Below are 23,763 nucleotides of genomic sequence, written 5' to 3' on the forward strand. Positions count from 1 at the left end.
ATAATGATGTTAGTCTGTAGCTCACAATGAGGTAATGATCTTATATTTAATGATCTTGCTTATTCTAAATATTTTACTTTCTTTTCAGTATTGGTGGCCTTATTCTGGACACAACAGTATCTGATCCTAACTTGGTTGGCATTGTTGTTTATACCCCAGTAATTAATGGTAAGACTCTGACAGGATTAATTGCTACTATGTATCAATTGATATACCTTGTTTTGAGAATTGTCTATTACAGTAAATTTCTCTTGTGCTAGTTAATATCTGGAATATTAATTTCAAGTTTTGATTTTGATGTCAACAGCTCTTTATTTGAACACCTGAGAAATGCTTCCTGTTTTCACTACAACCACTGAAACATAATAGAGAATGTGAGAAGTAGAAACCTCAAGTGTGCATTAAGAAACTGAAAGTGTAAATATTAAAGGAGTCTATTCAAATGTTAAGTTATCAAATATTATGTTGAAGCAGTTATGGCTGGGAAAATGTAGATAATTTTTTATTTCAAAGGGGGGTTTTTTCTGAACATCCAAGGACAAATTTTCAAACAATGATTTACTATAGACCTTAAGAACTAAGGAACATACTACAGGCAAGTAAATACATTTCTCAAGGTAAATATGTGCTGTTTCTGATGATTGGTGTGCGCTTTTCACATGTGTAAAGAATGAATTTGTGAAAATTTCATCGTTAAGTGTTTTTCCTCCTAAGAGCAAGCCAAATTTCAGAAATATAGTTGATATCCTGTTACGCTGGTGCCATTTGAAAATGCTTTTCTTTCCTAGTACAGTACCACAGGGTTGATACCTATTTAGTTTGCAACAATTGTAATCACCAGAGCTCTGTTCCCACTGTATTGCTGTCTAGCTGTTCATTCTCATTTTTATGTTTTTCCATTTGATTTCTTACACTAATTTGCAGTTTTATGTATTGTTATTAAAACCATTTCTCTAGTTAACAAGATGATTCTGTTTTAACTTAAGTTTGCCCTTGCAAGTTTCATATGAATATGTTCTACTCTGTTTCCTAAGCTACAAATTAAATTAATTATGGCCACTTTTCCACCTTGATAATAAGATGGTAATATGGTCACTGGATTTTAGTTTTGAACCACATTGCCTTGATATAATTAATTTTCCAGACATTGTTAATGGAAATGTAACACTGGACAGCACATAAACATTTTATAAGCTTTACTGTGGTTGAGAGTTAGTAGATCTATTGCTACAAACATTAAACAAGCTGTTCAGTTAGAGGCTTTGACAGAAGCATGTTATTGGCAAATTCATGTTAGCCCTTGTTTTACAGCTTTCATGTTTTCTGGATGCTTATAAATTGTATTTTTAATAATTTGCTCTAATTCTTATGCAGGAATATGTTTCACTGATATACAGATTCTCTTTGACAGATATACAGATTCTCATCCTTTTTGACCCACTTTAAAGATACATTTTCTGTTTTCTCCACTACAGCCCTCAGATATTCCCTAATCTCCAAAATAATCAGTTTGCAAAAATAATCACTAATACTTCATGGATTGTTCATTTAGCTCTCTAGATGCAGTAAATTTAACTTAACTCTCAGGCTCTAGTATTTATTTACTTTTGATCAGGTATCACCCTTTTTATGAGGGCACTAGACAAAAGAAACTGACTATTTACATCTTCAGTAGAGCATGTTGCTTGCTCTTCTTTCTCATTAAGGCCCTCTATTTCCTTTCTTCTTTTAATGTGAAACATTTCTAGGTTGCAACTTGAGTTCCTTGCTAACAGTAAATTAAATTTTACGCTACAGCCGTTATGTTTCCTTATCTGTTCCTTGCCTTTCTATTAATTCAAAATTGGAAATACTTGCATCTAACTTTTGTGTGTTTCCATTTTGATTTCCAGATACCTGAAAGGCAAGGCAGACGTGTTGATCTCCAGCTTTTTTTCTGCTTTACACTTGTAATTTTTCTCATAGTAGTCCTTTTTCAGTTAACCCCCTGGATTTGCTTCCTAAGAGAAGAGGATTATTCTTTTTTCTTTTTAGGCAGGTGTACCCAAACCGCTATTAAGGCAATGCCCATACTTTCTTTTCAACTGTCTTTATGGGAAAAGAAGTAGCCAAAAGCTAGAGCCCTGGAGGTTTGGCTGACAGGTCAAAACGTCTTTGAAGATTTAGGCAGGTGTAAGAGAGGGAAAGCTGAGGCTGCTTGAGCAGGCAGGGAGGGAAAGAGTCTTTCCAGGAGGCTGGGATAGCAAGAGGCATGGTTGACTCAGAATTCTAAAGGTTGAGGCATTTCTTTTGGGAAATACAGAGAAACTAAGTTTCTGTGTAGAGGATGCAGGGGTTTATGGTACACCTCCTGGAAAAGCAAACTGTAGGTAGGTGATTTTTTGGGTTGTTAGATCAGCCTCTCCTGGGTTTCTACTGACACCTTTTGATATTGCTGGTCAGAACAGTGTAGTAAACTGGGGGTGAGGAAGTTCTTCAGTTAAAAAAGCACATCTGTTGACACTCATTTACTGACATGAAAGGTGTGTTAGGTCACTTAACAGATGGCTTTTACAATATTACTGTTGCAGGAAGTTTTCTCTACATTTCTTGGCCTTGGAATTCTCATTGTAAGCCTAAGTAGCAAAAGAAACTGAGGGTTTCCTCCTTCTATTTTCTTTTACCTTAAAATTTGTTGCTCCTATGGCACAGAAAACCTGGGGGGAAAAAATACCATCAGGGAAATCTGAAAGAAATATTCTTTCCTATTGGGAATTTGTCCAGCCCAAATTAAAGGACATTTTAAATTTGTCCAGCCAAAATTTGGGGATGTAAATTTGTCCAGAATTTCAAGCTGTCACTGTTTTTTCAGGGCCATTTGCTGTATCTGGACCACCTGAACAGTATTGACTGCAAAATAGTCAGGTGTTAGTTAGGTTTCCTGTGCACCATTAAGTAGGTCTCATTCAAGTCCTGCCTAGATAGTTTGCTTATTCTTAGATGTGAGACGAGTGACTTTAATCATGTCTTACACTGTGGAGCCATAAATATTTTAGAATATTGAATAAATACTGGTCTGAAATTTGAGCAACCTCAAAGTTTCCCACCCCTATTAACAATAACTACAAATATTTGCCCAAAATATTAAAATAGTTTTTAAGCAGAAAGGCATTTATAGTCAGCTTTACAGCTGGTGGCCAGACATATTTCACAACTGTTTTTTCTATTTTCTCACTGTTAAACACATGTTTAATTCTATGGTTGGCTGAGTTAAATTGCATCACTGCTTTTTGAAAATAAACAAATGATTTTGTTGTTTCAGACAACTTGCAGACTATTTGAGATTTAGATGTCTCTTTGATGTACTGCAGTTCTGAATAAAATAACTAAGCCCAAGTGGGGCTATGCTTCATTCTAGAGCTGATTTTGAGTTGCGTTTTCTCATGAATTAAAATTTGCAAATCCTCTTATGGCACCACAGCATGTTGAATTTGGCTCAGGATTTGTGATTTGCAAGTAACTGAGCTCCTTTTGTGCAGAAAAAAAAGATAATATTACATGCTTCTGAATATGCAGCAGAAATGAGCTAAGGTGTAGTTACCAGATAAAGCCACTTTCCTCTCCATTTTTGTGTGCTTATACAAAATATTGTGAGATATCCTCTAAGTATTTGCATTTCAGAAGTTACTGAGTAATAACCAACATGTCAGTAGACTTTTTCCCGTTTTTATACATCTTAAAGAATGACAGTTCTGCAAATTAATTCTTAAAACACCTGAAATTTGGAAATACTTCATATCAAAAAACTTTCCTTTGCAGGTGGTTTGAAGCAGTACTCTTTAAAAGGTAACACAAACCTGTTCTAATATTTCTTGCTCTTTGGCTGTCCTTACTTTAAAATTATTTGCTATCTGGAGGGAACACATAGCTATCAAGGAATATGAGAAACACATGGGAAAATTTAATACAAAACTTAGTGAATGCCAGTTGTCTGGGAGATGAAAATTAAGCTTATACAATACATTCCCCAAAACATCCCTTTTTTATCTGTTAGTAGGTAAATTGAATGACAGACTTTCAGGTTTTTCAGAGAGTTTTTACTATAAATTATTTTAGAGAATATGGAAAAAAAAAAGACCAAGAAATCATTCTTTCTTCTCCAAAATGCCAGCTTTTAATAGCTATTTATTTATAATTCTTTTAGTATAATTCTACTTTGATTTTTCTCACAACTGACTGGTGCTTTGATTAGAATATAACCATTGTCTCAGAGAGTTGAGCATCTGAAATTTGCCTCTGTAAATCACAAGGGAAAACATTAGTGTACCTGGATGGGACTAGAGCAATTTGGCTGGGTAGCAAATGAATTTTTCTGCATCCTGAGGTGGAAAGAATGTGTTAGTCTCAGAGGGCACCTCTACTGTATGAGAACTGTATCATTCAGTCTTTATTTTGGCCTGAATAAGGAGGAGGGTTTTTATTTTTATAATTTTCTTTTGATGCATTATTGGGTGATCGATTTACTACCTTTTAGTTGCTAACTTATACATGTAAATCTGCATATGTACTTTCAGTGGGTGATCTTTCTTTTAAGTCTTACTTGTAAATTTTTTAGATTTCAGTAATCATTGTGTTGTTTTCACAACACAATTATATCCAGAGCATTTTCAATTTTTGACTTTTTTTATTAGTCATATAAAAGAAATTATTTATGAGTCAAATCAAATATGGAATGTAATAGTTGCATATATAATAAAGCTTTCTCTTAAAAAACATCCATCTAGGGAAAGCTAATATTTTCCATCTGTTTTCCCCCAAATGTTTGAAAGTATTAAAAGAAATGCTTTCAAAATAAAGTGGAAGATGAATGAAAAAAGCCCCATATAAAGAGGTAGCTAGTTAGGTTTCTAATCTAAGTATTTCACTTGCATAAAACAGGATTTTTAAAAGTTAATGGTAGAGAGGTCAGGGCAAAAATTCATCTTGCATTTTCTGAAAGATAAGATGATTATTCCAAAATTTGGAGTTTTCAGTCACCATTGCAACCGAGACTCTTTTTCATCCTTTTAATTTTATTTTTGTGATGCAAATTTTGAACAAAAGCCTGTTTGGCAAAACTGACCATTTTGAACAATGGATTGTGCTCAGGAGTGTGCAAAAGGGAGAATCTTTTAGCCTTCCCTCTCTTAGACAGATATACAAGAAAGGTCAATTTGGGAATTATGTTGGCCTAATTCTCCCCTTATGTAGATATTAATTGATTTTAGGCCCATTGCACAACCTGTATTATAGCTGCTTGGGAACAGCACATTATTCTGTGGCTGATTAATTCCTTTCCATAGGACTGGGTTTCTAAAAGTCTTTAATCTCAGGTTTGCTTTGCCTGTTCTTACACAATTTTTTGTGTGCCTCATCATGCAGCTATTTACATTTTCATGAACAGTCATAGCAGTGGTCATTAAAGCTGAGTATGTTCATTTTATCTGTCAGTACTTTAATTAGAGGCAGTTTCCTACAGGAACAATTCTTCAATTATATGTATTTAAGGAAATGAACAAAAAAAGAAGAAGAAAGAAATGGGAACCAATAGGGTTCCCAATACAGATAGTTGAATACTGCTCTGAACATTTTATGTTGCCTGTTGTACAGTTGTCCCCTTGTACTGAACAAGTACTTAAATCACTAATTTTTACTGGTTAATAAAAACATTGTGCATGGGGTTATTCCTACTCAGATGGAGGACTCTGCACTTTCTTTTGTTGAATTTCAGGAGATTTCTCTTGACCCAGCTCTCCAGCCTATCCAGTTCCCTCTCAGTGGCAGCACAACCCTCTGGTTTATCAACTGCTCCTTCCAGTATTCCCTGAGAAACCTTACTCTATTTATCACAAAGTGCCGTGTAAGATCTGAGGGAAGAACCAGCCCAGTGCATTACCCAGAGAAGGGGATGATCTCAGACTGAGATCAGCAAGATCCAGCTTCCCTTAACTTTTCGTTTTTTTACCTGCACTGAGTTATGAGACACACACAGATTTGCTTTGAAGTATTAAGAGTCATTGATGTAAAGTTCTTTAATGTGGTTTTCTGAATAGCATGATTAGTTCTGTTGTTAGAAAAATTTCCTTTTACCAGATGATGATTAATAGAATCATGCCCATAGGCCTGTTTGCAAATACACGGTATGGTTTTGGCTCTACTTTCAATATGGTTTCCTGTGCTTCTTAGGCAAAAGACCTGTGATAACAATTTTTACAAGAAATATTCTTGCTTAGCCCTTAACTGCCTCAACAAAATGATGATGTTTTAAATTTTCTTTTAAAGTTTTAAGTCACTGTGACATCCTTTGCATTTTAGCAGACAACATATCTTTGCTTATTGACAAAGCAGCACTCTCCTATTGAAGTAAAACACATTTACTCTTCTGAGAGGAATGAAGTAATAATTTCTGGATTTTACTTTCAAAATAAATCATTTTCCCCTATGTTGTAGTTCTTGCAAAAATGAAAGGAAATTAAAGAAGTAAGTCTTCACAAATTTAGTATTTGCTACGATGGTTGCAATAGTATTTTCGAGGAGAAAAATTTCTGGATGAATCAAGCATTCATGTAAACAGTCCTCATATCCATCCACAGAGCTTTTAACAATATGAGCGGCTACTGAGTGTGTGACCATTCTATACATTGAGAAGATGCTGTGAAGTTTCCAGGTTTGTGTATCGACACCTTTCCACCCTACGCAGTTTTATCTGTTTCTTGGAGAGATCTGGTGTAGCTGAGATGGTTATTGCACATGCACAGTAGCTGCTGTTACCAAACAAACTGAGTGTCTCTGTACACATGAAGTGATTCATTCAGCCTTATCGGAGTCATTTGGTGACCAGCAGAATAGTGAGACCTGACTCTGTTCTCATTTGTATCCTGCGGTTTTTAGACAGTCTTTTCAACCTGCAGTGCTCCCTATTGTCTCATGTTCCTGCTATACCCACTGCCCACAACATCCTCTCCATTTTCCCTCTGCTTTCCAAAACATTGCCATTCCTCCTCTGGCTCACTGAGCTGCTGGCGGAGCAAGGCATCATGCCTCTCTCCAAGCTGAGTGCTAACCTGGCCTGCTTATGCTTATGCATGAACGGTATAACTCATATTGCTGGCTTTGTCTCACTGAGGGCCTAGCTTTGGATCTTTTATTCATCTAGTCGCTGTTTTGGTTTTGGTATTTTGTTTAACCATGCCTGGAAGTAGTTTGCATGTCTGTCCTTGTGTCAGACGTGGTTGAAATTGGCCCAGAAGTTCAAAAAGAGTTTGAAGAGTTGATAGTGAATGGGCAGAGCTAAAATACAGTGTCACTGCTGCTGTCACCACCGTACATTGTTGGCTGGCTGAGACTGAGTAGGATGTATGGATTCTAGAAGCGTTTACACTTCACTATACCTGGCTATCTTCTATGAGTTCAAATTATATCACTAATATTAGGTTATTGAGGCTTAGATAAATAAAATTTAAAATAATTTTGCTAAACATACAAATATTTCATTTTCATTTGGCTAAAATAGGTTGTTCAACTCAGCTATAATTACCTCTTGAAATCACACTCCACATTGGCTGTTCTGGTTAGCTTGTCAGCTTCCTTTGCAGAGCAGCTATCACCTCGTTTACCTGTATTCCATGGCTGGCCAGTTTGTTTTAGAGTAATTTTTGATACGTGTCAGTAATTTCTTGCTATCTACACAAGCAATAGGGCTAGGGGAATACTTTCTCTAAATTATGGTCATCAAAGTTAAAAGGTTTGTCATTAATAGTTTTCCATCAAAGGATTGACAACCAATCTTACGCCTTCTTTCACAGACTTGTCAATGTCTGTTGTCCAGACAGATTTTTTAATCACCATTTCAAGTGAATTTATTTCTATCTTCCTTAATTCTTTTATCTCGTTCAGTTTCCTGTATTATTAACTAGGGAAAAAAGTCCAGATCATCTGTCATATTTCTGTGTCTGAATTTGTTGAAGCAAATAATTACCAGTCACAAAAGAAAACTACATACATCCTACGAAATATTTAAAATCTAGAGAGTTGTGCCAAAGTGGATTGTAGTTGCATTGCTTAAAAAACTCAAACCAGCCCTATGTACGTCTGTCTTTTATTTCTTTTTGTAGTGCAATAAGAGAAGCAGATAGTGGCAGAATATTTTACTATTTTTTTCTGTTAATATTGTTGTGGATAAATCAGTTATTGCAGTTGTTAGCCTGATTGTAATTACCCAGATTGCCTTTATGGCCTCATTTTTAGCAGAAACTTCATATTTTCCAGTCATATGGCGCTATCCCCACTTTGTAGCTCTATTAAGAAGAGGTTTTCATAACAGCTTTTTCATAATTCAGTAATTAAAATTATCTGATCCCCTTCCAAATGTAGTATATTGATCCTTAATTTTACTTCTGCTTCTCTTTTTGTATCTTATTCTCCTTCATCAGAAATCTCTAATTTATTATTCTCAATGGAAGGACAGATTTAGAGTCCTATTTCGATTGGTTTTAATAATTTTAAACCTCTCCTAGTTTAGATAAATCCCGTACTTTTCTTGTAGTTCATCTGAAGAAAGATGTACTGCTATTTTAATTTTCTTTGCAAACTCTCACTCAGCCTTTTGGTGGTTTATCTTTTATCCCTGTTTCTCCTGACTGGGAACATGCATTTCCTGATTTGTTTCTGACGTTTTTGCTTAAAAGACCTTTCTTGTTAACTTCAGCCATTTACTGTCTTTAACTAGCAGTGAGGCAGGACATCTTTCAGATCTCAACATTAGATCTCTGTGCTAACCACTCCATAATCACCAAAAGAATTTGGCAAACAGTGTCTTCTGGTCACCACAAATACTTGTTCTGCAACCAGACAGAACCCTAAGCATCAGATAAACAAATTAATTTAACTATAATAAACAGTACCTTTCTCCTTCTGATTTAGGGACAAGATCTGCATTACTTCTGTGTCTTCTGAGACCAACCCATTGCTATCTAAATCATCTGAAGTGGGGAAAATAAAAGCATGTGCTTGATACAGCGAGTAGACAGGTCGAGTGCAATAATAGGAGAGTTGCATGTTACTGCATTCTGCAGCGTGGATATAACAAATCCTTTTAGTTTTGTGTTCATTGAAGTGAAAATTCATAGAACGTGAAACAGCTTAGGGTGGAAGGAACCTTGAAATATCATCTGGCTCAACCTTATGTGAGAAAGGCAGACTGGATGAGATTTTCCAGCACCTGCTCCGGTCGCATCTAGAAAACCTCCAGTGAAGTGGACTCCACCACATGCCTGCAGTGCTTGTTCCACTGAATGATTTTTCTCACTCTAACAAATTTCTTTCTTATATTGAGATGAATGCTCTGCTGGTACAACTTGTACTCTTTGCCCCTTTTCAGAAAGAAATTAGAATCTCTATCACTACCATTCTTTTAACAATCAGCTGTTCAGACACTCATCTTGCTCTTTCAGCCTGAGTTATGAGTGACAGAAGGCTATAGTTACTCATGCTTTGTGTATGAGGGGAATGAATACATTAACTCTTGAAGCCTACTCTGGCCCTGGTTGTGTGTGTGAAATCTGAATTTATGTTGTTGGTAGTGAGCTTTCATTACCTACCCTGGCCAGAAATACTCTCCTGGGGAGGTAATCCAGCAGTGGCACAACTATGTCATACTTCTGGTGATTCAAGGAGGGTTTCCAAAGAAGAGGCAGTGATAAAAAAGTTTCACCTATGAGAAAGCATAAGATTGAACCTTTTGGACTTTTTGCACTTGCCATGATTAAAAATTGATCTCCAAATACCCAGTGATACATTAAACAGTAGCCCACATTTTTTGGACTGATTTTAATTATTTGCAGCCTGTCTACAACTAATATACATTCTAAAGATATTTTTCATTTTGGCTTTTGTTTGCAAGGTACTCTGATAAACATAGAGGAAGTTGGTAAATGTGCAAAAATATTGCCTACTAGAGTAAAAAAAAAATAGTTGAACATTTTTCATTGGTGTCCCTTTGCATTTCAGGTATTGGTGGCAATCTAGTAGCTATTCAAGCTAGCAGAATTTCTACCTACCTCCATTTACATAGCATTCCTGGAGAGCTGCCAGAGGAGGCCAAGGGTTGCTATTACCCATGCAGAACATACTGTGGTACAGGTATGTCTGAGTTAAAAATCCTATTTCACATCTTTCTATCCCTGTGTGCCAAACTGTACCACCAGTGAGAAATGGCAGTGAACTGAACTTGCTGTGTGCAGTTCAAAGGTTGGGTGAGGCTTGGCAGTTTCCTTTACCTGCTGCTGTTTTTGCCTGTGAGAATCACAAGAAACTCCCTGAGGAGTGGATTAGCAGGAGAACAGAGAAGGGTGGAGCCCTGGGAAGGGCTGGTGAGGCAGGACACCGGGATAACCACTCAGAAAGGTTTCAGCCTTCAACTTTCCTTAGCTTCTCTACCTGCTCCCAACTTATGTCTGCCTTTAGAACTTCAATTTCCTATTGAGGCCAAACATTGTATCAGACATAATTACTAAGCCAAATCCCTGCTTTCCATTTCCAGTTTGCCATTTTCTCTCTAGATTCTTTCTTCACAGGTTATTCCTCCCCTGTATTTCCCACTTTCCTAATGATGTAGTAACTGTGATGAAATGTGATGTGTCACCACCATATATTACACTTCCATATTTATTAAATTAATTGAAGCAGATGTGAAAGTGGTAAATGTGGGATTACTTTTTAGAAATATAAGGTATTTTCGAGGATATATTGTCTTGAATATGGAGTCCAAAAGAACCTCTTTACTAGTAAGACTTTAGGACGTCCAGAAATGTAGATGGTATTACATGAACACAGAATGAAGGCAGTTTGCACTCTTTTCCACAAGGGCTCTGCTTACCTTTTCTGGAAGACAGTGAAATTCCTCAAGGAGTCTTTTAATGGAAAATAATGCCTGCTGTTCCACAGTAGCCAATGCTGTGGAATTCCAAAAATGGGAGTTTTTATATTGAAGTGAATAAAAATTTAATATAGGAATTGAAGAGCTTAACCAAATTTTGGATTTTTCTTTTTTTTTTTTTTTTTTATTGTAGGAGTAAATAACAAATCAGCCCAAGTTCTACTTCTCTTGGTGATTCCTGGACACCTGATTTTCTTGTACACTATCCACTTAATGAAAAGCGGACACACTTCCTTAACCCCCATCTTTATAGCAGTCTATTTGTTTGCAGCTCTGCTGCAGGTAAGAATAAGTACAACTGGCAAATGCTTGTATAAAATAAAGTTCTTGAAGAAAATAATTTTTTTTCTGGTATCTGAAATCTCATGAAGGGTAGCTGATTATCTCCACAGATACACGGCTACACAGGTGTACTGTTGTTGTGAGTGCTTTGCAGAACACACTTGACCACATTATCTCCTTGTCATGCATTTCCCACCTGCTTTTGGAGCCATTGCATCTAAACCCCCATCATTTAAATCAAGTAGAGGGGAAATGGAAAGAAGGGAAGGGAAATGGAAAGAAGGAAAGGTAGCATTTATGAATCATGAAAATCAAGGAAAACTCTTAAATCTCCTAAAGCGGTTCACGTCACTGTTTTAGTTAGCATGGTCCAATAGATGAAAATATTACAGCTTCTTTGGTGTGTTCTTAATAAATATTAGTTCTTAATATTTATTATTTATTTAAATTAATATGCCAGCCAACACTGTACAAGAAATCGCAATTGCATTAATTGTTAAACTTTGTTACCTTATTTGGCTGCTTTACCTAATGGTCTGTTCATACCCAGCAAGGGCAGTTCTTGAAAGATGCCCTTCGAAATAGCAATGTCTTAAAGTGAAATGATTTCATTTTGAGAAATCACTAATACAAAATTAAACATTTTATTAAACTCACACGTAATTTTTAGGTATAACCTGCCTGAATTAACTATAATGTTTCATTACACCTTAAAACCAAAAAGTGACTGTGTTACACAGTAGAAGTGTAATTGAAATATCCATAATTTAAATATACACACTGCTTCAAAAAAATGTGACCAGTTAAGTTTTAGAATACAATTCATAATATTATCAACAGGTCAATACTTAATGAAATTATAATTTTTAAGGTTCTGAATCGTCCCATTTTTTTCGCACTGCTATATCAATAAGGACAGGTTTCAAAAACTGTTACAATTTTCTATGGGAATTTTACACATTTCTGGTAGAACATGACTGGTAATGTTTCAACCTTTGCAAGTGAGAGTGTCATACTAAAAGACATAAATTAGTTTTCATTTCCCTCTTAGATAATATTCCTAGATTCGAGTGTTATCACTTGCTTTATAGTGTGTTTTCCTGAGGAAATGATGCTATTCCTTTACTCCATCTGTTCTGTCTGGTTTGGGGCAACAGCCCCTGGTAAAGGAAGATTGCAGAGTGATTTCTGTCAGGGTTAAACTTCCATGATTTCCTGTGGGAGTCAACCTGAATTTATAAATCCAGTTCTCCTGCTCGCAGAACTGCAATCACAGCATGTTTAGGGACACTTTTTCTTCAGCAGCAAGACTAAAGAAATGCAGAAATTTCAGGTTTTCACGTGAAAACCAAGTTAAGGCATTATGGCAGAACTCTCAAATGACATAGTAATTTAAACACAGCAGCAGCATGTATACAGGTGTAAAGTTGAATTTTCATTCATTCAGGATCTGATTGGAGTATTCAGATTTTAGTCATGTATCTCTATTGCAGTACATCAGGCCACACCTGATTTCCTTGATTTTTTCACCAAAAAAGCAGACATAGAGTTTTTTTCTTCTTTTCCCTGCTCTCTTTTATGGATTATTTTTTCCTCTTTATCTTCTGTCTTTTAGTCATAAAAGGCATTTTGAGATGTATTTACTTGGAAACTGAGTACCAGTATTGCAACCTATAACTTCTCATGGGTCTTGGCATATTTACAGTTTGAAACACTTTGGTTTTAAAGATCTGAAAATATTTAATAGATTCCTTTCCTGATTTGGATTGTTCTGGCATTCCTATAGCAGTGATTTTTGTAGTGTTGCATACCTCTAATTAGAGCAGATTCAGTTTTCAGAGAGATGATGCTTGCTTTAACCCTTAAATCTTCAACGCATTTTGTTTACCTGTCAGTCTGAAGTACTTCCATACTGAAGTTTCATGCTTTTAAGTTTCTCCTGTCACAAGGAAAGCACTTAAATATTTGTACTCATTGCTCTTCCCTTTTTCAGTGACAACATCTATGCACCTGCAAACAGCAAAAAACAGTTTTCAAGCTGCCATTTATTTTGGCATAACCTAACAGCTACTGATCTTACTTTTTCTGAATTCTTTTATATTTTTACCTTCTCAGTGAGAGCTATTCCAGTTCAGCTGTAAAACTGAAAAACCTCACAGCTAAGTATTATTATTTCAATTAACAACAAACCAAATGCATTTACAGTCTTTTGAGCAGTGAGAGATCTGCATTCTGGGTGTTTTTTATAATATATTGGACTTTGATTTATTTTCACTTTGCATGGAAAATATATGAAAATGGATGTCAAAAATTAAAATCCTGCTTGCAAGCTGGATATTTTGGGTTTGAGGTGGTTGATGATAATTTAGCAGAATACAGGATTGATATCACTGCTTTGACCTTTGCCATTCCTTACTTGTATTGAGCTGGGGGGCAGAAAGAGTTGCTGAAAATTATTATGGCAATATGCCACCTATGTAGGTTTTTCCTCACTATGTTAAAAAATAATGCTAAATTAAAAAATAACAACTACAATTAAATTAATTCTCTGTTATCAGAATTCAAGTGACTATTGTAAGGTGTTAAATTATTTAACGACATATTTCACAGTGGACTGCAATAGATTGTTAATTGACTTTGATCCTGTTTATTATTTCTGACAGTCCAGCTCTGTTAATTTAAAATGGAGAGGAAAGAGTTAGAGAAATGGCAAGTGTAGAACTCTAAATGGAATGTTGGAGTAAATGGAAAAAAAAAATCAAGAAAATGTTAATGCAAAGATATTGATTATTCCTTTTATATTTCTCTCTGTCTCTGTCAGTTTATGCTATCCCACATTATCTCTACAGTAAAATTGTAACATATAAATGAATTCTATTTTGCATTTTAACAAGACTTTTTCAAATTGCCTGTAAACTACACTATCCATCCCAAAGTGATAAAAATGGAATTTATTTGCATTGAAAGCTCTACACAGTGTTACTGAAGTTCCAGTCAGAGAGTTAATTTTCATCCAAACCTAATACTTTCATTGTTTGATTGTTGGTTTTTCACCACCCAGGCCTACCAGCTTCTTTCATCTCTTCTCCCTACCTGTTCTGAGGTATTCTTAGATATTTTCTCCACAGCATTTCATTTAAATAAGCTGTTTATGGGAACTAAATAATTAACATGCCATGATGTATTATCAATACTATAATTCACTTTTTATTGATTGAAAATATGCAGTGTAATAAAAAGAAGTGTAGTTTCACTGAGTAAGTAGGTTTTTTCTAAAAATTAATTACATCAAGATATTTTAAGTAATAGGCAGTATCCAGAGCTATGATTTGCATTCCTTTTGATTTTCTGTGAACAAAACTGTTCTGGGTTTCTGGAAACCAGAAAACATTTTATTTAATTTCATTTTCATTTTCCTATCCTTAATAATACGGCTATTTCTATTCTTTAAATAAATATATATTCTTGAAATATTCTTCAATTAAATTTATAAATTGATTGTAGTGACATCCAAGGCTGTACTCACTTTATCTTCAGAGGGGCTGGGATTTCACAATTATTTTTCCATAAAGGGGGAAAAACTGCACAATTATTTATATTAATCTGCATTCAGGTAAAACTTTTAGGCTGAAGTTTAAGTTTAGCTCTGTAGTCAAGAGACTTTTCTGTGTTTATGAATGGCAGTACCAGAGGAAAAAGTAATGAAAAACACTATGGGGATTATATACCCCGTAAGTATGCAGGGTGCTTCACACAATGCACTGTACAGTATCAGGGCAAGCCAGTGTGCCTAATCAAAGCAGTATAACATTTTAAAGTGCCTTTTGGATTTGGTGAGTGTTTAAGAAGAATACTCTTTCCTTGAAAATCTTACAAGAACAAGCACAAACATGCACCAGCACACTGCATGCAGTTACAGTATGGTATTTGACCGACAGAGGTTCTATTAACTGGGAAACAGTCCTCCTCCTATTCCTTACAAAGGCACAAGTATTTTTTTTCTGTATGAGGCTGTGCACCAAGCAGAGTTTCATCCCCTGTCTTGTCAGGCTGCAGCAGAAAGAGAGCAGCCCTGGAATGGCCAAGCTGTCAGTGCTGGTGCACGGCTCGGGGCGCTCAGAGGCAGCCGCTATTCTGTATGTTCTCACTGAGCCAGTACAACACCCTGTGAAGAATTTTCACACCTACTGACCAAATCTGAACACACAGTTACGTTAAAGTCTCGGGGAATAAACAAACAATAGGAGATTCCCAGAGCTATTACCAAGCAAATAAGTAATTCCAAAATTCTTCTTACCCAGTGAAGGTCAGACGTGCACAGCTGTGAAGTCACTTTTGCAGTGCTTCAGGGCTGTTTGGGGCAATAGAAAACCAAGAATTCAGCAGTGTTCATAACAACTTCCTGCTCACATCAAAAATGTCTAGGATTTCTCACCAGTGTGAGGATTCTAATGATGGTATGGGCCTCTTTAATGTGGAAACATAACTCGTGGGATATACTGTACATTACAGAGAAGAAATGAAGGTTGTGTTTATAGACAAAATATTGATGCATTTCAGATACTGCTTTTTCTGTCAGGGAAGGTTATTTCTGAAAGATGAAGCGTATAACTGCTAAAGAGACTGTATTTCAAGGAAATATGGAGAGCCAAGCCCAAATCTGGGCAGTTCTGTATGTTCAGTGCTTTCTCCTTGCAGCATGGCAAGCAGACTTGCCAGACTCACTGGGGTCTGACCATGGGTACCAACAGCTCCTTCCTTTCCAGCCGTGTTGCTGTCTGGGGTAGAAGCCCAGCTCCTCCCCAGTCATAGCAGGGATTTATCGTTTTTGCCTCCAGAACGCTGAGCTCAAAGTGCTTGTGTGTGAGCATAGCAGAGCACTTACTGGTCTGGGTTACACATCCTAGCAGGTAGCTGAGAAACAGCCTGAAATTAGGACTGTTTTGGTGAAACCGGGGTGTCTGGCAAAGCTACAAAGAAATCAAGATTGCAATCTGAAAAACTTGATTCAAACTGAAATCCCCCCCCCCCAAAAAAAAAAAAAAGAGTTCCTTCCCACAAAATTAGGTCAATATAATGAAATTGACTCAGAAACAACTGCAGTTAAAGAGGTATTCTTTTTTTACTTCAAAGAAGTCTTAGGCTGACATCAGTGTATGCTGTGCTGTCTGGGTACTTGAATTCACCTTAGAGGAGCTGATGCCACTTAGCTGCAACACAAACAGCAGCAAGAAAAAACTTGCTGTTCAGTGGTCTCTTTGCAGCCAGGCATTAAAGGAAATCTCTGCATGTTTGGAGGAAACAGTGACTTGTCCCCTCTGGATGTGATACATGCCAGATATACTGCCAGAGGAAACTGTGCAGAAAAATGTCTTTTGAAAAATGTGTGTAGTCCCCACGCTGAGAGTTCACTGACTACAGATTTCTGGCTGTAGACAATGGATACTCAGCAAGTTCAGTGTAGATCTGCTACAAGCACTTTACAGTTACTACTTCATCAAAAGCCATTTAAAATTGGAGACATGTCATGCATAATTTGAAAATTAACTTAATGAAAGGTCAAAGCCACTGGAAGACCTAAATCATAACTCTGGTGACAATGACAGTCAGAACACAGTAGTCTTTAGAGATTTTATATGGGATTTTTTTGTAATAATTAAAAAAACCATGTAAATAAACTTAGGTTTGAATTTCATAGATTTGTAAGCATTCTTATCCAGTAATTGCCGGATCTTTTCATAGTGAAGTTATGGGTAAATTTTGAGTCAATATAATTTTGAAAGTAAAGGAGACTTAAAACACATTTGTAAAAGATTATCTCAATTTATTTTCATCTGTGTTTCCTGTCTAAAGTAATAGAATGCAACTATTTTGTAATGCATCTTCAGATGAAAAAAATCTAAGGTGGAATCATCAGTAATAGCAACAGGCAGTTTAACAGTTCAATTTTTCAGCTTGGTGTTGCAATTCACTTATCAGTGCAAATAATGTATAAATTAATATAAAAGTGAACAATCAATTAATTAATATAAAACAATTAAATAATATAACAATAAATTAATATAAAATTGAACTGTTTTACAAATATTCTTCATTTTAATATTACACTTTTATCACTGTGAATTTGATATGCAATCCGCATGCATCCAATTTGACATGTTGACATGACATATGGACATTCCAGATGAAAGAAACAATAAAAATATTATAGCATCCTGCAACTTGTTAATTAGGCTATAAGAAGCCTAGACAGTATAAACAATGTTTGGAAGGAGTTATGTATTTTTATTTTTAATAATAGAGTTTTGGTATTTTTCCATTTTAGGAATCATAAGAAATTATTTCCATGAGAAAATACAGATGTGCTACATGCAAAAGATCAAAAATAACCTTTCTTCACCTAACTTTTCCTTGTTATTTGTATCTAAAGACCTCGAAAAAATGAAAGTAAATTTCGTGCACAATAACAAAGGAAAAAAATCTGCTTTGTACTGTGTTATGTTCCCATTTCTAGTCTTGCAGTCATAAGATTTGAATTTTCAAAATAGTAAAGCTCACCCATATTTAAGTATTCATGTTCAGTTTCACTCCCAGTCTGAAATTCATAATTTGAGTCAGAAAGTTCAGTATCAAGAATTACTCTCAATTTCCATCCTTTGTTGTACCAAATAATGTGAGTACTTATAGTCCTTATTTTTAGATTCTACATCATTAGGATTTTTCAAGATTTTCCCCTCCCTCCTACTCTTATTTTTGTATTCTGCTGCTTTTGAGGACTTTTTTTGACAGTAAGACCAAAGGGTGATTTCTGGAAATGCAGTCTAAGTCTGATCATGCCTTTAGTTTCATTTTCCTGTCATTTGATTGTGATTTTTTTCACTGTAATAATGATAATAATATAGCATGATTTTCCTTTTAAATTATCAAAACATCTGGAATTTTACTAGTATTTTTGCAGTCTCATCTCTGAGGCCTTTTTTTTTTCTTGATCAGTGACTATTGAGTGTCTTTTCTTTTCTTAGCCAGATCTTTTTATACAGATAGATATTTGGTTATTTTTGCTCTTTCTTAAAGCCTGCAGTTATTTCATGGTTCAGAATGGAAGAATTCCTAGAGCTTTGTTCCATAATTCTACTACTACTCATCTCCTTTTTTGCAGAAAACTCTCTGTATTAAATAATTTCTATACCAAATAATTTCGGCTAACATCGTGAACAGTGCTGCATGTATTTACAAGCTTTTCCTACTAATTTTCTACAGCATTGCATTCTAAACATCTCATTTTTGTACTGTATTATTAGGCTTTTCTGTGATGTTCATCCCTTTATTTATTTTTTCCCTCAAAGCTGGTTTTCCACTGGGAGAAGTAAGGCTTTCTTCTTCATAGCAGGAGTGCAGGGCAGAAATACACAGTGTTTGTACTGCTGTGCCATCTGCATCAATTTACTGACAGAAGTATCTGTCACTGATAAATAAATAAATCTCACAAAACGTGAAGTGTCATCTTGCAATGTCTCTTTTACAACTTTTTTATCTGTCAGATCTTTGTGAGTCACTAATCACTTTGAATTCAAGACTCTTTCAAAAACAGCAAACTCCTAGTAGGGTGCTTATTTTCTTTTTTTCCCCCCTTTTCTTTATTTTCTTTTTTTCTCCCCAAAATAATAATTTGATTGATGACTTTGATTGCCTTCTCTTAACAGGGATGAGAAGCAAAATCTTCTTGAAGTCTTAGTCACATCGATTCTGTCCTGCATTAAATACTGATGTGAGCAAATAAGTAACCATTTCCAAAGATTGAGCCAAATAATTCTTAAATGTATGTGAGTTTCTAACCATGCAAATGCATGCTGGATAATAGCATCATTCCTTCACCCAAATAAGTGAAGGTTGGAACTGCAGTCTCATAACTTAATCTGTTAGCACTAAGTCCTGATTGCCATCACATACTGTTATGAGCACCAGTTAATATAATCTGCTATCATTTTTTCTTATGGCTTACAAAATGCAGACTTGTTATAATTTGTATTATTTGTTGTGCACCTGTACATTAATACAGCAAGAAAAAATTATTTGGGAAGGTTCACAAAAACTTAGTTTCCAAACTGCCCACTTAACGCTGCAGTCTAATTTCAGGATGGAAAACATAACCAACTTAAAGGTTTTCATGTTGTGATTTTTAAGAGTCAAAGTGAATACTGTCATCTCAAATGGAGTGTGTATGTTATGTCTAATTGGTTGTGCTATAGAAATGCAGTGTATATTTTTCTTGGAATGAATGCTCCCATCTTCCAATGGAACATGCGTAACTACTGTAGGTATGGGTCACTGCAGTGTCCTCTGAGCGCATCCCGCAGGAGATGGGAATGTGCAGGATCTTTTATACACAGGCCTCTTTTTGTCTCTGTGAGAAGAAGGAGCTGACTCAAGGAATCTGATCATCTTCCAAAGAAAACATCTGTTTTAAATATATTTGTTTGGATTCCAGTCAGCGCACCTAGGACTTGCATAATTAGCTTAGACTACAGAGTTCCCTTTTCAAAAGATACATTTATATGAATAAGCCATGCATTTTTCATTAAGCAAATACTCCTCCTTTCTCCCTTTTTTTTCTTTTTTTTTTTATAATTATAAATTCAGGGTTGTATTTTAACGTACACTTTTGTAAAGCAAGGATTAATTGAGAAACTTTTTCCACACAATTATTTGTATGACATTCATTTTGCTGTACATATAATGGAGAAGTGTTTTTTAACCATATTATCAATATTTCAGTGAATGAGTGTATACATTTATAAGCATGCTTTTGATGCTGATAATTGATTATTTACTAAATAAAATATTGTTGTACTTTTTACTACTTTTGATACTGCATTATTTTGATACCTACATTATTTTAAATGTAGATAGTACAGTTTTGAAAAATTAATTATAGTAGTACATGTCTTAGGTTTACCCTTCTTAAAGATCTGATTAACTAAAAATACCTAAAATAAGAATTTATTTCAACTTAAGCAGCTTCTTAGAGGCTACAAGAAGAAATGAAACTCAGTGGTCCTTTCTCCATTCATCTTTTGCCATTCCATGCCACATGATTCCACTGACTCAGAATCCCTTATCATACAGCTGTGCAACATTAAAAGGATTCTTTTCTAAAATTGGATTGATAATTATGCATACCTTTGGTATGAAGATCGAGCCTCTCAAATGTTCAGACATTCACAGTTAGGAATTAAATCTTTTACTTTGGGAAAAATTCAGCCTGGAGTGACAATTTCATAATATATGTGGCAGGTGTGCCTTATTACAGAAGGGCTGAAGGTGGTATTTCAGCCATAAAAGTAGGTTCTAAGCCATTTTTTGTAGTTCACACAATCCAGGTGAAGCTGTTGTTAATTTGACCTGTTATTCTTTATATCACATCTGATTCCCGGTCAGTTCTAGACTGTCCAAACCGGAATTATGCCTGGGTTGACTGTATTCATGTGGGGCAGCATGATTTGGTTCTGAACTATCTCAAAGCCCTACTTATGTTCTCTCTGTACAGAGTTATGTGTTGTGGGAGAAGTGCAGTTGCGTGTGTGGTGGAACTTTTTTGGCTTTTCCTGCCATTTTCAGAAGTCCTCAAGCATAGTCTGGGTAAAAAATGCTTTCAGTAATTCTGTATGTTCCTTCCAGCAATGCCTGTGATTGAGAGAAATTGTCTAAGTGTCCTTCTCTCTGTCTGTGCGGCGCTTGGATTGTCTGGAATTCATTCATATTAATTATTTGTATTTTTCAAAAGCAATGGTATACAACACTTTGGTCTAGTATGGAGACAATAATGATGGCTGTGGACTTCCTTTTGATGTAACTTACATGATAATAACACAGATTTTGTTTGTTTGATGTTGTGTAGGTGTTTACTCTGTTGTGGATTGCTGACTGGATGGTGCACCGCTTCTGGAAAAAAGGAAAAGACCCTGACAGTTTTTCTATCCCTTATCTAACTGCACTGGGAGATCTGCTTGGAACTGCCTTATTAGCTATAGGTTTTCATTTTCTGTGGCTCATAGGTGACAGAGATGGTGATGTTGGTGACTAAGTATTCCAATGGATGCAATGACTTTTCCTGGAATATTGACAAGACTGCTCACTCCACTTGAGGGTCCTCTAAGTGTTTGTTCCTTTTGGTCTAAGTAAATCCAGTTGACACAGACATAAAACAGCCTTAATGATTATAGTTTGCTTTTAAAAACTTGGATGGAACTACAATACCCGAGAGCTTTATTCTGAAAACAAGGTGGATTGGAGGTAGCTGAAGATAATGTGAGTAGACACAATAATGGGCAGATGAATCTTATATCAAGTTTTAAATTGCCTAAAGAGTTGATGATATGTTCTTGCCTTGCAGTTTCAGTGCTGCAGCTCTCTGACCATTGCAGACTTGACACCAGTAATGACTGTTATGGTCCACGCATTTTGTCACAGGGTTTATTTTCTGTAGAAGAATACGAACATCAGCGTTTATAAAATGAGACATTTGAAACGTGTCTGCAGGACTCAGCCCGTTTTCTTTGTGCTAAAATGAGCAACGTAATTATTTTGCTGTTGGGATTTCTTAGAAAAAAAATAGAAAAGGCAAATAATAATGTGACACTGATCTGGTCATTAATAATGGGTGAATGATTAAAACTCCTTGTGATGAAAAGTGTATGTTCATTTAGCAACTGAAAAGATGTTTAACTAACTGATATTAATGGTGTTGTGATGGCCAGTATCCTGATTTTAATGAAGTATTTAGAGGTGCTGATTAACTATATATACTGATCCCTGCTTAAACTTGCAGTATAAAAGATGAAGTTTCTTTTATAGGCCCTTAGGAAGTTACATAAACTTCTCAAATTCCAGACCTATGTCATCAATTTCTAAGTAGAAATCTCTGCTTTCAAGCCATGCAAATAATACGGTCAATAAGGAAATGTATGGCTTCTCAATGATTTCTTTTATTTGTAGACCTGAATAGTTCAAATAATACATTGATCATGAGGACTCTGGTTGCCATTTTGGCAAAAAAGGTACTAAATGCTCTATTTTAAAATCTACTGGGAGTTCCTCACAGCATATGTTTTAGAAGACTATTGCATACATCCAAAATGCATAATGAAATAAACAAATTGTATTTTAACTGTTGTGATTGAAAGTTTTAAATTTTGATATTTAAATAAGACAAATGAATCCATATATCAGCATATAGTTTAATTCTGTAAACATTAGTTATGTGCTTTATGTATACAAATGCTTTTTAATTTGATGGACCTACTCAGATGAGTACATTCTGCAGCTAAGTGCTAATGGAACTTCTGTATGTGTTGGTCACCTTCAATTCTTTGGAAGTTCAAAGTGTTTGCAACCTTGAAAAGTGAACCAGCTATTCAGTGCCTACACGTGGCTTTAGATGCCTGAATATTAGCTCCCTCATTTAAACCTTTTTATTTAAGCATTTTCTTACTGTTATTATAATATAGTTGTTTGAATGAATCATATGTATTATGTCTTTTATTATGTGAGGGAAAGATGAAATCTTTCTAACTTCAGATTCTCTGACTTTTTTTAGTTTGTATTAATGTTATTTAAAATAGTTTCTTGTATGTAGCATTGCAGGAAATATTATTAAAATGTTTTAAATGGAAAAGAAGTAACTCAATTTTTTCCAATAATGGTTATTTATTTTTGATACAGCTGTAGATGCAAATTTTTTTATTTGTTAGAACTGCCATCTGAATCAACTGACAGTTCACGCACTTATTCTTATAGTTACTGGACTTTAAGGTAATTTTAAAATGAATTGTAGGATTCTTAAAAATTAAAATTTCTTGAGATACATGTGATCTGTGCTTATCCAATGCATGAGGGAGTTGTAGTATGGCAGTATCCTTAGTGATTAGAATCCTAAATATTTTCCCAGTAAATGAGGAAATGTTTGCACAGTGTGACTCTTTAGATCGCCAAAGTGGGGAAGAAATGTTACATGAGTAAAATTAAGTAAAATTTGAAAAAGGGAAATATATTGCCAGACTGAAATTATCTGGGCTTGGAAACAAAAGTGATGGGAAAGTGTAATGGGAAAATTTGGTAGTTCGAAAAGGGGACAGTCCATTCCATGGTCGAGAGAGCAAAACCCATTTAGTGGGAAAAAAAAGGTGCAAACTTTCCCAAAGCATTCACTATCAGAGGCAAGAGCAAACAGAAAGACGTTATTTGGAGAAAAGAATCAAAAGGCACAGCCAAACTTGTTTCTCAGGAAGGGAAGAAAAATATAACTTGTTCTGAAAGGATTTGGGGAAGAGGTGCAAAAAGAGATACTTAAAGGAGGGGGGGAAGTGAGGGAGAATAAAAAGAAAGCTCTCAGATATGATTAAAGAGGAACTCCGGTGAGGAAAGAAATGCGACACTTGTAAAAGAGGGAGCACCTTGACATCTGAAAAACTAATAATCTATAATGTCAAAGGGGTTTGATTCCTCTATGAAAGGAGCATTTTAGGGAC

At 35.4% G+C, this 23,763-nt stretch overlaps 1 protein-coding gene across 2 annotated transcripts in view; it reads left to right on the forward strand.

Annotated features, from left to right (window-relative positions):
* Nucleotides 1–22,788, forward strand: part of SLC41A2 (solute carrier family 41 member 2) — a 44,049-nt gene extending 21,261 nt beyond the window's left edge. The window contains exons 8-11 of one of the 2 annotated variants that reach the window (XM_084206844.1): nucleotides 89–168; nucleotides 10,027–10,158; nucleotides 11,088–11,236; nucleotides 21,135–22,788. In XM_084206844.1, coding sequence (XP_084062970.1) covers nucleotides 89–168; nucleotides 10,027–10,158; nucleotides 11,088–11,236; nucleotides 21,135–21,320 — 547 coding nt within the window. In that variant the 3' untranslated portion in view covers nucleotides 21,321–22,788. The remainder of the gene's footprint in view (nucleotides 1–88; nucleotides 169–10,026; nucleotides 10,159–11,087; nucleotides 11,237–21,134) is intronic. The other variant, XM_084206845.1, reaches the window with a different exon arrangement.
* Nucleotides 22,789–23,763: the final 975 nt, after the last annotated feature.

The sequence above is a fragment of the Fringilla coelebs genome, assembly GCF_963513975.1.
Source record: "Fringilla coelebs genome assembly, chromosome: 5".
NCBI lineage: Eukaryota > Metazoa > Chordata > Aves > Passeriformes > Fringillidae > Fringilla > Fringilla coelebs.